Raw genomic sequence first — 15,334 nt, 5'->3', positions numbered from 1 at the left:
ACTAGGATAAATTAATAAATCTTAGGGATAAGATTCTAGGAAAGAGGTATAGTTATAATATATATAGAGTTATATGTAACTTAAGGGCATATAATAAACCTCGGATATTACGGGTATTAATTAGAGAGATTAGAGGCCCTTTAACTTTATAACTAATTACTATTTATATTATAAGTATTAGGCTTATAAATTACTAATTATATATATGTTATTAGGGCCTTCTATTTAGAGAGGGCTTCCCTGAACCTTATAAGAGAAATAGAGATTAGTTCTATACTAAATTTAATATTATAGTTTCATAACTCACTAATTTATTCTATTATCTTATTACCTACTAATAAATACCTTATAAATTTTTATATAAATAAATCTTTTTTTTAATAAAATTAAAAGAATTACTTTTAATATTAATAAAATACTTATATTTAAAGCTAGCTTTTTCTTTATATAATTAGTCTTTATATTCGAATTAACTAATATTCTAATTTTATATTCTTTTCTTTTTATTTTAATAATTATTTTAATTTTAAAAGCTTTGCCTTTTATAATATAAATAAATATATTTATTATAAGATATATTTATTTCCCGGCTTCTTTTGTTTTAAATACTTATATGCCTTATAATTAAATTTATTATAGTTATAATAAATCGGTTTTCTTTAATTTAAATAAATAATAATATAATAACTTTTTTTTAATAAATAAAGCAAATTTTATTTAATTTTATAAATTCTAATATAAATATTATATTAAATTCTGCTATTATATTTTTATTATTTCAATTATATTAATTTTATAATAAGAATATTTTTCTTTTCTCTTTTTTCTAATTCCCTTTCTTTTATTATTTTATTAGTTTATTATTATACTTTTATTAAATAAATAAATTCAAGTTATTCTCGGTTTTTATAAATATAAATATAAGCTTTTTTCTTTTATATAAAGCATTTCTTTAATAATTAATCTTGTTTTAAATTTCTTGCTTTAAGCTATTAAATAAATTATTTTACTTTTATAATAAACTCATATATTTTAAATTATTTAATAAGTTATTTAAATCAAATATAAAGTTCTAAATATTTTAATTTGACTATTATTTTATGTTTTTAAATTTAATAAAAGCATTATTATTATAGTTCTTTAAATTTAAAATAAAATTCTTTTATAAACTTAATAAAAGTTTTCTAATTTATAATATTAATATTTACTAATTTCTTTTTATATTTCTAAATATTACTGGCTATATTTTTAAAGCAAGAAATATAATATATAATCTTTATTATATTTATAGCCTAAATAATTTCGCTATTTTTATATTACTTTAGCTTTATTTAATAAAAGAAGTTCTGGGCTTCCTTAATATTTTTTCTTTTATAAATTAGTAATTCTCGGGTTTTTAAAGCCTTATAAATTAAGAGTATTATTAAAAGTATTATAGGATTTATATTAAATACTCGAATATTCTCAAAATAATAAATCTAAATTTCTAGCTTCTTTAGATTCTTTTTTTATTATATTTTTGCTTTTAATTTAATAATATAATAATAAGCTACTATTAGTTTCTTTATTATTATTATTTTACTAGTTAGTTCTAATAATATTTAAGTTTTATTTCTTTTTCCTAATTAAGTAATACTAAAAGTACTTAACTAGATATATTTTTAAATATTTAATTAGATTATTCTAATAATAATAAAAGTATTTCTTTTAGTTAATACTTTAATTATTAATAGTTTAATTATTTTATAATAAACTATTTCTTAAAGAGTAAATTAATTAAAATATAAGATATATAATAATAAAGTAATATATAAGTAATTAAGATAAATAAGTTTTAAAGTAATACTTATAAATATAACTAATTTTCAAGAGTTAATTCTAATTAAAAACTAATTAATACCTCTTTTTAAAGCTAGAAGTATTTCTTTATATATTTTCTAGTATTTAGTCAAGTATATAAAGCCCTTTACTTAATTAGGAAATATAATTCTAATATAAGATTTATTTAAAATAAGAAACTAAATCTATAATATCTAATATTTATTTATATATTATTATATATACTTCTTATAATAAAAGTATTTTAATAAAGAAATTATATAAAATATAAAAATATTTTAATAAAAAATCTTATATATTATATTTCCTCTAATAATAAAGAAATTATAATTTTGCGAATATAGAATTAATTTCTGGAGTATATAATATAGTTTTAATTAATACAATTTATATTAATTAGTATTATAGTAATTTTTAATCTTTTTTATTGCTTTTGAATTAAATTAACTATATTTTTCTTTTCTAATAAGCAAAATCATTACCAGAAGACCGAATAATGTACCTAGTCATAATATACTATTGCTCTACAGATCGATTATATTTGCCTTGCGCTAATGCCCTGCAAAGCTGGAAAAACTTACCTGACGGCTTGTGCAGATCGAATGTCGACATCTGGCACAAGAATGACTTGGGCACCAGACATCACTCACCGGTCAACAGTGTGTCAAATGAGTAGAGTAGAGTAGAGTAGTGGGTCCTACTCATACTCTACTTAACCAATGATAGCGCTACTCATACTCTACTCATACTCTACTCAAGCTACTCATGAGTAGTATGAGTAGTATGAGAAGGTACTCACGTGATATATATACGTAACAGACTAGCCTAATCAGGTAAGCCTCCCGTCTAGCGCCGCTCTAGCGCCACGTCTCTGCCCAATTAGGCAGTAGCATTACTTAGTAAGTAAGATAGGGGAAATCAAGATTCTAAAGAGCATAACTAGTTTATTATTATAGAAAATTAGTATTTAGCTAGTCTTATATAAGCCCTAACTTACCTTTACTAGGGCTACTTAATAAATACCTATATTATTTAATTATTATTAAATAAATCTTAATTTATTATTGTTACGTGACGGCTACTTATAACTACTCATACTACTCATGAGTATATACTCTACTCTACTCAAATTTTTAGGACATTACGCTACTCATATTCTACTCACGCTACTCATGAATATTCATAAGTAGTATGAGTAGCATGAGTAGTTCTTTGACACACTGCCGGTCAATCAAAGTGGCATTGATCCGAATGGCATACTTAATGGTCTCTACTATCCCCCCCCCCCCCCTTGAATAATTACAGTGGGTCCCTAGGTAACGCCACCCTGAAGCCTCGTTTATATCCCTAAAATAGGAAATATCAGGTGCTCACAAGAGCCTTTATTGGCTGCAGACCCTTGAATTGGCCAGTGCTGGAGTGGTGTTACTTGGGGACCCTCTGTAAATATTCAAGAGGGGGGCTTAGTACCGGAGAGCCATACGTGGGGCCTTTCTTGGAAGGCTATACATAGCACGGTTTTCTGCCATATTTGGCGTTTGCGCATAACAACAAACGTTGTTTCTCATCCTTCTCTCCACCACGACATGGCGTATCTATTCAGTACAGTATCCCGTATTCCCTGCGGAGTTCAAGGTTGTAATGCAGATTTTGCCTATCAGGCAGATATGCAGCGCCACGCTAAAGCGCATCATAGAAGCCCTTGACTAGAAAAATCGATGAGGCGAACTCGAGACACCTCAGCATCTGGTTTTCTGGGCCAGGAAACAACCAGTTCGAACGGGCTGAGAGGTTTGTGGGGTCGAGGAAAAGAAGATTTGAAGGTACGTAGAAAGAGTAAAGGTCTGCAACACCTGCGTACTTTGATGCTGTGGTTGCTGAGCATCGTGAAGAACTTGTTAGTCAAGGGTTGTTCCAGAAGATGGTCACTCGACACTTCAATACCGTCAGCCTGTCTGCTGATACTATTGTTGTGAGGTATCAATTCTAACACCACAAGTAGCGGGCGTGAGAGAGAGACGAAGCTGCAACGTCGAGGTGGGGGCCGCGGCGAAGTAGCTATTCTACTGAACTTGAAACCTGTTTCAAGTTTCAAGTTCCTCTGCTCACGTTGCCTTGGCTCACTGTTCAGCATTGAATGCAGCAGATTACCAACATGGCCACGCTAATATATGTTTGGGAAGTTGTCTTAATGTTTTATAATTTCTTGAGGAATCCATCCTTATATAATAGAATTAGAACTTCCAATGAAAACAACCTGAACGCTTGCGAAACTTTGATTCTATCAGCAATTGACTTGGTAAGAGGGTTTGACTTGGATGACCTACGCAGCTGTTGCAGCAAAGACTTCTACCCGCCGTGCCTGCGTAGCAATAGCCAGACAACCAGAAAACAAGAATGTAAATACACAAACGAGACCAAGCCTTATCTTCAAATTGTTGATGAAAGATAACACGATAATGGATACTAACGGTGCTAACGAGGAAAATATTGTTCCCAGTACCTTAGTAACTCTTTCTATTTTACTATCGTCGTAGTGATGCCAGTTACTTCGATTCTCAGCCACAGCTGGATTTTCCAGATCACGCGAAACAGGTGCCTCGGAGGTAAAGTTAGCTCTGGTTCATACAAATCAAGGAGATATTGACATGGTATACTTACTTTTGAGTGCTGGCGAAACCGATGGTATAATCTCATCACAGGACCTTCGATGAATTCTGTAAACAAATCCTCTTCGCCACGGCGATCTGAAAGGATAGCAAGATCCTTCTCGTGAATGGCTTCATAGACGGACGGCTGCTGCGGCTGAAACCCTCCAAGATCGCGGCCGAGGAAACCACAAGCACCGCCGCGCGTGCTCGTAATCCATTCATGAAGCACGGAGCGCTCAGAAGGCTTTGGCTGCCGAAGAGAGGCTATCTGGGAGTATTGCGATACAGCTGCATCTGAATGATATTAATTCCCACTGCGGAAAGATGAGCAGTTAGACTCACAGTACTCTCGCAACTTCTGCCTGATGGCGAGGGCAAGCTCCCATTGCTCGCCACCAAAGCCTCTTTCGAGAGAGGTCTTTAGATGGATCCAGTCCCGGTCGTAATACTGTCGTTCGTCTTCCTCGAGAGCATCTTTCTTAACGATGGAATTATGTCTGAACTCCAACTCGGAGAGCTCAGCTTGCAAATACAAGAGATCCCGAACGGCGAGGCTTTGATACTTCTTCAAAATAGGATGGTGTTTCTCAACCATGAAAGTTGCCAACTTCGTATAGCCTGACATCTGATCACGGGATCAAGTGTTGTTCTATATAAAGTTGTTCGTCTGCTTGAGAGATGCAAGACCAAGAATGTGTATCGTGATGGTTGGCCAAAGCGCGTGAGGCTGAGCACAGAGGTTTGCTCACTTGGAGCCTTGAAGATTAGGCAAAGCACTGTTGCCAAGGAAAATAGTAAGCACGTGATTGTCACCGGACAACCAATCTTGTGAACGGAGCGACCACCTCTCGACAGCCAATAACAGATGGGGATTGCTAATGCCACAGTGAAATACCTAAAGTCACAGGAGCTTATCACTAACGTATTTTGTAGATAAAACACCAACTTCCTAGCAAAGGTTTGGCATAACGCTCCAGAGTTTGAACTGAGCTCTGAAGGGGCTCCCCACGAGCAGCTTGCTACCGGCTGGGGAGCCCTCCCGAAGAGAGACAAGCGGAGAAGCATGATACGTCAGTTATAGAGGTGGCAATTGAGTTGAGTGTGGCTATAACTGCATGCCTGAATGTTTACCATTTCAGGTGCGTTTCTGCCTGGACCGACTCTGGCGCTAGGTATTCCATTGTGGCATTCGCAAAACCTTAACAGATATCCATCCATTTCTCTCCAAGGCTTTGCACAGAAGGCGAATAAACTTGATAGTGTACGAGAAAGCTTTTTGTAGATAGACCGACCTTAAGCTCAATGACATCGGATGGGATACTGACCGTGGCGGCATTCCCGAGTATCTTCCTGCCAGGCTGGAAATTTATGAGTGAGGGGCAAAAAATTCGTAAGACCAACAAGTTTTAAACGTGACTAGCGCAGAACTCAGAGATGAAGCCCTAAGCACGTCTTTTCAGTCCGATAATTGATAGATAGAACAGGAATTGGAATCGTTCATATCTTCACAAAAAAGGGAGTCCTCCACATCATCACAATTGACACCATTTTCAATTCTACACAAAACACGCCTTTTATCAACGAGGGGCAATCCGCCAATCAGTCAGGCGATTCTGGTATCGCGCTGTTGCGCGGGTGCAGATTTCAAGCGAGGAGCACGGGAGAGCAGCTAGCTCCACCTCCCGACGTTTGCTCACAACATCCTTTTCCAAAGGACGACCCACACCTTCTGCTGAATGCCACCTCAAGGGGCCTGCTCCTCGGTCCGCAGACACGATGACTTCCCTTGGTGATAGTCACAGTGCCTGCGAGGGCAGTCTCATTGCTCAGGGAGCCAAACAAGCGAAGGATGACGATTTGTGTCCTCAGGACGCCTCCACTCAAGAAGCATCACCATCATCTATTCTCCCATCAGACTATCTTCTCTCTGCTCGTGCCACGCTGGCGGCAGATGCACACACCTGTACACCTCCCGATCAAAGCTTCCAAGGGAAGGCCCAGCTCGATACGACAGCTGCAAACTCAGACCCGAACGGTATCACGATCATAGATCCCTTCATCACCGGACTACTTTTCCAAAGCCCCGCATACACCTCGAATAGAAGAAACAATGCGCAAAGGAACCTCGAGCTCACATTGCCATATCGCACTTCCTCTGCCAACGATGCCGAGTCAAGCGATGACAGTGAAGCGTCGAACGAATACTCGTGGACAGCGCAGACGAAGACTCCAGATGGACGCGTTAGTATCATTGTGATTTCAACTGATACCGGAGCCCCAACCAACTTCATCTTCCGTTTGGCACTTGACAGAATCGGCGACTTCGAAGAGTTTCCAATTCCCCAACGGAAATTGAAAGCATATACCAACCCGTTGGACAAGAACAGGAAGGAAGTGCCAAAATTTTTCGTCCTTCTGCCTCTGTACAACAGCAAGCTCGGTCTAAACGAAGTGGTCAGACTGAAAGTTTTCGAGCTTTCCGACGGTACCAATGGATTTGATATTATACTTGGCCGCACGTTCCTCCGCAGCCACGGCGGTCACAGATTCTTGGGAAAAGTTGAGAAAGCTAGCTTAGCTGAGCCAGGGTTGGCCAGTATCGGAGACAACTCGTTTGGCGCTCTATTTGGAAGCAAAAGAACCAATGGTATGCACTACCGCACATCGAAACAGAAAATAGACTTCGCTGACAGACTTGGCGTAGAACAAAGATTGCTTGACGCACAAGAGGACAACAGATTTCATGAACAGAACAAAGCGACGGCGTCGAACCTGTATGCATCTAGCGGACTTGGATCCCAATCCTCTGCGGGTGGAACATGGGCCGGGACCACTGGGCTTTCTCAAGACCCGACGGCGCGGACCTCAGGCACAGCCACTCAGAATCCCTCGGCCCAGCAACCCAATGGCTTCCCCTTCTACCAGGGTACTGGTGCTGGGCAGCAGAGACCAGACACTTGGAATCCCTCGGCCCAGCAACCCAATGGCTCCCCCTTCTACCACGGTACTCGTACTGGGCAGCAGAGACCAGATCGCAATGCTCCATTGCGCGATCTTCAAGGCGACTTCGCAAGCCGGAGGTCCAACACCAACGACAGTGATGCCACCAACTTCTCGGGAAATACGATATTCTCGTCAATCACCAGACGGACCACAGCTTCCACGATATCGACCTGCTCGAGTATCCCAGCAACGCCAACGGTGGAGGGAAAGGCTGCTGAACGTGCAGCGGACTGCTCAGTCCCGGAAAGTTGTGCTTCGGGTGACGTCCCCAAGCAAAACAACGAGTAGATGGTACGTCGTGTTCGGGTATCGCAGTTGTTTTAAGCTTTCTATAGTTTGCGTTAGCATCTTGGCTACCTCCACTTTTCGTCATCTCTTTAGTGGGCCTTGAAGGCTAATTTCTTCATTCTAATAGATGATGACGACGTGACGACATACCTCCTTCTCTCATGCGAATCACCGAGCCCTCGCACGCGCACGAAAAATACGAATCTCTTTCCTGACCTCTGCCACATCGAGACGATAGCCAGACGATCGAGCGGGCTCATATGACAGCTGGGCAAGCGTCAGCACGATGCAACGATTTTCGCATGGACGGCACACGACACCGACACGAATTCTGAAGGCCTAGATAAAGCATCCGGCGTGCGGCTTCCTCATGTCCATAGACGCATTCCGTGGTCCAGCGAACATACAGTGCACAGAAGGCACACCCCATACATTACGTTTTGCATTCTTGAACGATACCCTTTCATTGCGACTTCCCCCACAAAAGCTTCTGCCACGATCTACGATTTCCTGCTGTCTTGGTTTCGAGTGCTTATTCTTTAGGATGGCTTCGATAGAGGAGTCATAATGGTTTGTATATGAGCGCCTTTTAGCGGGCGCATGGATGGATTGGGCGACACTGGGATAGATCTTCACTGGCATGGCTGTGGAAGCATACCATCATACTCCTTTGTGGCAGATAGCAACTGGAAGAAATTATTTCATTGCAAACCTGCTCCTCCACATCTGTGTGTGACAGCCGATTTCGGTTTGTATTGCCTCGTTTCACTGAACGCAGGCTCCCGCCAGCATCGGGAGCCTAGTCGACATTTCGCTCAGCGATGCACGATTCGGGATGCCAAGTATGGACCTCATTGGCTGCATTGAAGAAGCCCAGGCAGCTTTACAAGCAGCCAGATCATTGCCTCAGCATCGACTCTTGTGCGTGCTCTCTCTCTGGGCTGTGCCTCTCTCTCCTTCTACTTAAGTTTGCTTAACGCTCCGAGTGCTCAGTTCTCTACGAAGTCTCTTGATATCAGTGGAAGCATAACATATGCCATCTCTCAAGACCTTCGCCAAGTACAACGTGTGAAGTTCGGTCATGGGATAAAGCCGTTCGTGCTGGTTCACACCCAGGATCATTACCAATTAGCCACTTGAGTCATACCCGCAAATGTTCAGTAGCTGGGAAAGAAGGCTAGGGGAGTATGGGTGAGAAGTTACTCATCTCCAGCACTAGATGTTAGTCCGAATTCTGGATGAGTAGCGTGATTCGTTCGTGCATTGCCCTCTTGATATAGTAAAGTTGACACGCCGTACCCAACCTCGACAGAATACCCCTCCGTTAAATAGCCTCTGATCTGAACTTTGTGCTTCAACTTGTGTCTGAATGCACATATGATATAGCATTTATAATGAGAAATCATTGTATTATTTTTGAGCTCTGTGGGCACTTACTAACAGACAGCCGATTTGTTTATGGATAGGAGTATTCTTTCGTCGGGGATCAAGTAACCCCACCATGAACCCTCACTACTCGTATTCGATATCTGTCCATCCAATCATTATATCTTGTTATTCAGGAGTATTAGAATTGTTACATCTGGGAGTGTATTCTGGGGTAATCTGGATGTACTTAACTGAATAACTTGGCTCCAGGATATTCGGGTTGCAAAGTCGAGGAAGGGAAAGTTTTCTGCGCCCTCCACGTACCTTTTGACACCCCCAACTTATGTTATGGTCGTCCCAACGGGTACTGAAAAATGGAGGAGCTGTTAACATACACAAACTGGTTGTGATAGTCATGATTAATTCCCCTCGGGGGCACTTGACCTGGCATGTCTCAAAGGAAATAATGCTCGGTCTGATGTTAGCAGCCTGGCAGCCAGGATCCCACCCACCGGGTTCTTGTAAAATCCAAGTGTCTCAAGCCGCCTCCCCCACCCTGGCAATGTTTGCCCCTGCATAGCCCTCAAGCCACGCTAGTGATGTAAAAATTATATAATTTGGACCCCCATTATATAAAAATGTAATATAATGGTTAAAATGCATTTTTAAGTTTTTTTTTTATAGCACGTGACATACTAGCTCTAGTAGGTTTAGCCTATGTAATTATTTCTCGCAAAGCTTTAAAACTTTCCAGAAACGTTATTAATATTACTCTTGATTTAGTACTTATAATAGCTTCAATTACTTAACTCCCCTTATAAAATGCGTGCTAGTATTACTTAATCTAATTTAAAAATAATTTTATTATTACCTAATTTAAAAGAGTCTCTAAAATTAATAAATATAATAAAGTAGTTTATATTTATTATAATAATAATAAAGCTTGAAATATTATCTAATATTATAAGAAATACTTATATAATTATAATTGGTTCAAAAAATAAAAAATAAAGTAAAAGAAGCAAGAAATAATACTTAAAAGAAAGTACTTAGTTAAATCTTATAATAATAGAAATAAAGCAATGAAATAAGATATACAGATTAATAATTTCAATGTTTTAAGAATCTAAAGCTAACGAGCCTAATCGCAGTAGTCTGTACATACAGGCCTTATTTTAGCGTACCGCACTTACTAAATCTTCCAAAAACACTCTAAATTATGGCTTCTACCCCCCCACTCGATTTTGATTACCAAAAGGGCTTTGAGATCCCTACAAAGTACAAGAAAGCTATTCGCTAGTTATACTGGTTTGGGAAGGTGCCAAAACTTTAGCTCCAAGAGCGTTACCACCTCGGCAATACGACAATTAATCGGATCCTAGCATATAAGGCGCCTGAGCAAAAACGCCCAAATCGAGTAGGCAAACCCAAGAAGCTTAGTAATATGCAAGTTGATGTAATTATTGAGTATTACTCCGAGAACTACAACCAGCGTTATTTAGACTATAATTACTTAGTTCTAGAACTCAAACTCAAGGTTACTGCCTCTACCCTTTAATAAAGACTTTACTAACGCGGGTATTATTAATATATAGCTTGCCAAAAGCCCTACCTTACCGCTGCACAAGTTATTAGTCGACTCCTTTAGGCGATTATATATATATTCTGGTACAAGAAGTGGCTTAAGGTCTTATGGTCAGACGAGGTTATATTTTTAGTTAGGGGAAGAATAGTAAAGTATAGAGTAACGAGGAATAAGAGCGAGAGAACCCACCCTATATATATATATATATATAATACTAGTTTCACCGGGGCCATATAACGCCTGTAAACGCGTGGGGAGTAATTGGATATGGTTATAAGAGTCCCTTATTGTTACGGGTACGACATTCAGGGCTTGGAAAGCAAGGTAGAAGGTCCCTTACGAAGACGATTCAAAGCTAAGGAAGGGAAAACTAGAATACAGGAGGCTGCGAGGGAGTATATGCACCCCACAGTGCGCTAGTCCCGAAGGGGCTTAGCCTTCTAATATCTCCAGTGCATTCCAAGCATACTTCCCTAGCGAGGCGGCCGCGTCACGTGCGCCTAGGAGGCATCTGGCATCTGGCGAGGCATCGGGGAATCGTGACACTTATTATTTATTTATGGTTCTGGCAAGAAGAGAGCCTTTACGCAAAAGGATTACCTTGCCCAGGTCCTTAAAATACACCTCACCCCTATTTTGGAAGCTTTTGTAGCTATAACTTACCTCCTTTGCCCTGCTACCGAGCCCTTATTATAGAGGACAGTAACTCAGCTCACGGCCACAAGTCGATAACTAATTACTATTAAAGGTTTCATATAAATTACGGCATTATTTTAATGCTATATCCTTCTATAAGCCCTGATATAAATCTAATTAAAAAGTACTGGAGGAGGATTAAGCAAGCTCTTTAATGCCGCCGAAAGCAGCCACAAACTGAAGCAGAAATGGAAGAGATAGTACAGGAGGAATGGGACAGAATACCTCAAGAATAGATTAATAAGTTAATTTTAAAGCAGGAGTATTAGGTTCAAGTACTTATAGAGTATTATGAGTGGTTAACTCCTAATTAAATACTGCTTTAATATCTAATTTTAATGGAATTAATAATTTTGAACCCTGTATATATAGACTATTATAATTAGGCTCATAAGGAAGGAAGTGAGGTATAGTAGTAAATAAGTTAGGTATAGCTAAGATTACTAAAATACCGAGCTTTAAAATCCGAACTTAGTTTAAATTAAAGCTTGAAACCTTAGCTAAAACTAATTTCTTTGGCTAAAATCATATTTATATTAACTATATAATACTAGTTATTATAAATCTATTAATAATTTTTTCAAGCCCTTTAATATAACTAATATAAAGCTTTTTACTATAGTAATTTATACTTTTATAACTAACTTCTTTATATTTGAAATATTAAAATAAAGAGTCTTTTTTAAGAAAATATAATTCAAGCCTTTTATATATTATTAATTCTTAAATAATCTTTTCTAATCTATATATAAAATATTTAAAAGCAAGTTCTTTAAGTTATATTAAAAGCTAGCTATATTTAAATTATTATTAATAAATTTATAAATATATTAAAATAATGAATTAAGAATATTTCTTTTTTTATTAATAAAAAGTTATATTATTAAAAAAAAATATAAAAATTAATATAAAGAAAGTAAAAACTAATTAGTTAATTAAAAATATTAAATAAGCTATAATAGAAATTATATAAAAGAACTTAATTAAGTTTTATATCTTTTTATCTAATATTAATAATATATAATATAGCTTATAAAGATTAATTAATAATAATCCCGAGCTTTAATATATTTATTTAATTTCTTATAACTTTTATAATATATTTTTTATATTAAAGAATATTTTATAGCCGGATAAAAAACAAATATAAAAAGTAAATTCAAATAAATATTAGATAGTTTTTTAAAAATAGATTAAATAAGCTTATAAGCTATTTTCGAAAGTTAATTAAATAACTAGTATTTTTATATAATTATATATTATTATATTAAATAAAGAGTTATATTACTATAATATTATATATATAAATCTAGAAATAGTATTCTTATTATATAATAATTAATTATATTTTATATTATATTTAACTTTATTCTTTTATATAATAAGTAATAGTAATTATCTAATTTATATATATAAAGTTCTTGAAAAATTAGTTATAATTAGTAATATATTAGTTATATTTTATATTTCCCAAATAATAATAATATATTATTAGCTTTAACTATTATTTTATTATAATAATATAATACTATTTAGATAATTATATCTAATTTTTAGCTTATATTTAAAGAAATTCCTTATATAATTCATACTATAAAATAGCGAGTATAAAGTTTTAGAATTAGATTATTAGGGCTATTTATATTACTATATATTAAAGAAGTTATTTATATAATATTATTTTACTAAAGCTTTAAGTTTTTAAGATATTTGCCTTTTAATATATATAAAGATTATAGAATAAAGAGTTATATTAAATAGTAAAAGAATTAATTAAACTAGCTAGAAAAGAGCTTAAATAAAATATAAAGCTTTAGAAAATAAATATATAGATCCTAACTAAATAAATTAATTATATTAGCCCTAATTTAATAATTCTTATTATAATATATTTCCTAAAAAGATATAATACCGTATTTTACTTATTCTATCTAATTAGAGAGCTTTGAAATAGTAAAAATCGTCTAATATATGAGTTTTATAGAGCTATATTAATATTCCGAACTAAATAGACTTAATATATATTATTTCTCCAAATTACTAAATTTCAGGAAAGCTCTATATAAAGTTCACCTTTTACTAATACTAGAGCTTCTAATTAAACTACTTTTCTTTAATATTCTTCTAGAGTTCTCTTTTTAAGCTTGCAATTATTATAAATATAGCTTATACTAGTTCTATTTCTTTTTATATTATTATTAAATTAATTCCGGTTTATAAATCCAAGATATTTTTAATTTAAAACATATTCTTATTTTATTTTTTACTAACTTTAGATAGTATTAAATAGCTTGCAAGTCTGCTATAAATATAGCTCTTAATTATTAATATAAAGCTTATATTTAATAAAATATCGAGGTTTAGATTCCTATAATATCTTCTAATACTTCTAGTACTTTTTTACTAAAAGTAAAAAAGGCTATATTAAAACTTTATATTTCTTATCTTATTTATACTAGTTTTAGAAAGATTCTTTATATAAGTTACTATAAGTTCTTTATATTATTTTAAAGCTCGTTTTAATTTAATATAGTCTCTTTTATTCTAAAGAGTAAAAATAATAATTCTTATTATAATATTATTTAATAGAGGTTCTTATTACTAGAAATATACTTCTGGTTATTCTTATATTATTATTCTAATGTTTTATATTTCTATTATATAGCTCTTTTTTATTAAACTCCTGATTACTAAAAAATACTATAGGCTTTCTTTTCTTAATTCTCTTTATATATTCTAACTTTTTTAAAGTATTTATCTGCTTTTAGATATTTTATTTATATTATATTTAAGATTACTAAATCTAATAAAAAGAATAGTAATAAAAGCTTTTCTATTAATATTTAGGCTAAGAAGAAAAAGTAGTTTAATTAGATAAAGAGTCTTTTATATAAGCTTATTAATATTATAATAAAGCACCTTTAAATCTTCTATTATTAGCTCTTAAGCTCTATTATTTTAATAGATTTTATAAATAAAAAATATAAATAAAAGCCTTTTTTTATATTATTTAATTATTTTAATCTTTATTCTAATATTTTAAATATTTAATAAAGCTCTAAAATTCTCGAATTTAAATTAGAATAGGTTTTTTATAAGTTTATTTATAAATATATTACTTATTTAAAAGTATATAATTTAAAAGACACTTTTATTATATTTTTAATATAGCTATATATTCTAAATATTAATATAATAGAGCTTTATAGTAATTCTTTTATTTTTTCTAATAATTAATTAAATAGTTTATTTATTATTATAGAATATAATCTAGAGCTTTCTAAGATTCAAGTATAGATTTCTAAATAGCTTCTAGAAAGCTATAGTTTTCTTTATTATATAAATAACTCTATATATTTCTAATTTAATTCAAGAAATAATTATAGTATTCTATTAAATAGCTTTCTATAATATTAAACCTCTAAATAAAAAGATTATATACTTATAGTTTAATTATTATATATTTAAATTATTTATATATAAAGTATTAAATATAATTTATAGCTATATTTTTCTATATTTCTTATTATACTAAATTACTAAAAACTGGGTTTTAAATAGATATTAGAAAGCCTAATTTATAATTATAAAATACTTTAGAACAGGATTTATTAAGAACTAAAAGAATACTAAAGTAGTAAAAGCTAGATCTAATCTAATTTTCTTTTAATATATCTTAATTTAATATAGATAAGCTTAATTACTATATTTCTGAAAATTAATTTCAGATAATAAAATATTAGAGTATTTTTTATTTATTATTTTAAACTTCTTAATAATTTTCTTAATATAGGTATTATAAATTAGTTAGAGCTTTTTAGTTTTTTAATTTCTAATTATATAAATTTCTAGAAACTATTTTATATTTCATATATTATAAAGCTTATAAATCCTTTTAATCTAA

General features: G+C 33.6%; 2 protein-coding genes across 2 annotated transcripts; one reads left to right on the top strand and one right to left on the bottom strand.

Annotated features, from left to right (window-relative positions):
* Positions 1-4,002: 4,002 nt before the first annotated feature.
* Positions 4,003-5,181, bottom strand: K444DRAFT_668198 (uncharacterized protein). The gene is made up of 4 exons (XM_024887380.1): positions 4,833-5,181; positions 4,501-4,784; positions 4,167-4,438; positions 4,003-4,112 (listed from the first exon to the last, which is right to left on the bottom strand). The coding sequence occupies exons 1-4, from the start codon at positions 5,113-5,115 to the stop codon at positions 4,061-4,063; spliced, it is 891 nt and encodes a 296-aa protein (XP_024730302.1). The 5' UTR covers positions 5,116-5,181; the 3' UTR covers positions 4,003-4,060.
* An 865-nt stretch (positions 5,182-6,046) lies between these two features.
* On the top strand, positions 6,047-7,988 carry K444DRAFT_170439 (uncharacterized protein). Its single transcript, XM_024870729.1, has 3 exons — positions 6,047-7,137; positions 7,195-7,833; positions 7,909-7,988. The coding sequence occupies exons 1-2, from the start codon at positions 6,267-6,269 to the stop codon at positions 7,779-7,781; spliced, it is 1,458 nt and encodes a 485-aa protein (XP_024730301.1). The 5' UTR covers positions 6,047-6,266; the 3' UTR covers positions 7,782-7,833; positions 7,909-7,988.
* Positions 7,989-15,334: the final 7,346 nt, after the last annotated feature.

The sequence above is a fragment of the Hyaloscypha bicolor genome, assembly GCF_002865645.1.
Source record: "Hyaloscypha bicolor E unplaced genomic scaffold K444scaffold_153, whole genome shotgun sequence".
Classification (NCBI taxonomy): Eukaryota; Fungi; Ascomycota; class Leotiomycetes; order Helotiales; family Hyaloscyphaceae; genus Hyaloscypha; species Hyaloscypha bicolor.
This window is presented reverse-complemented; position numbering and strand designations above follow the sequence as displayed.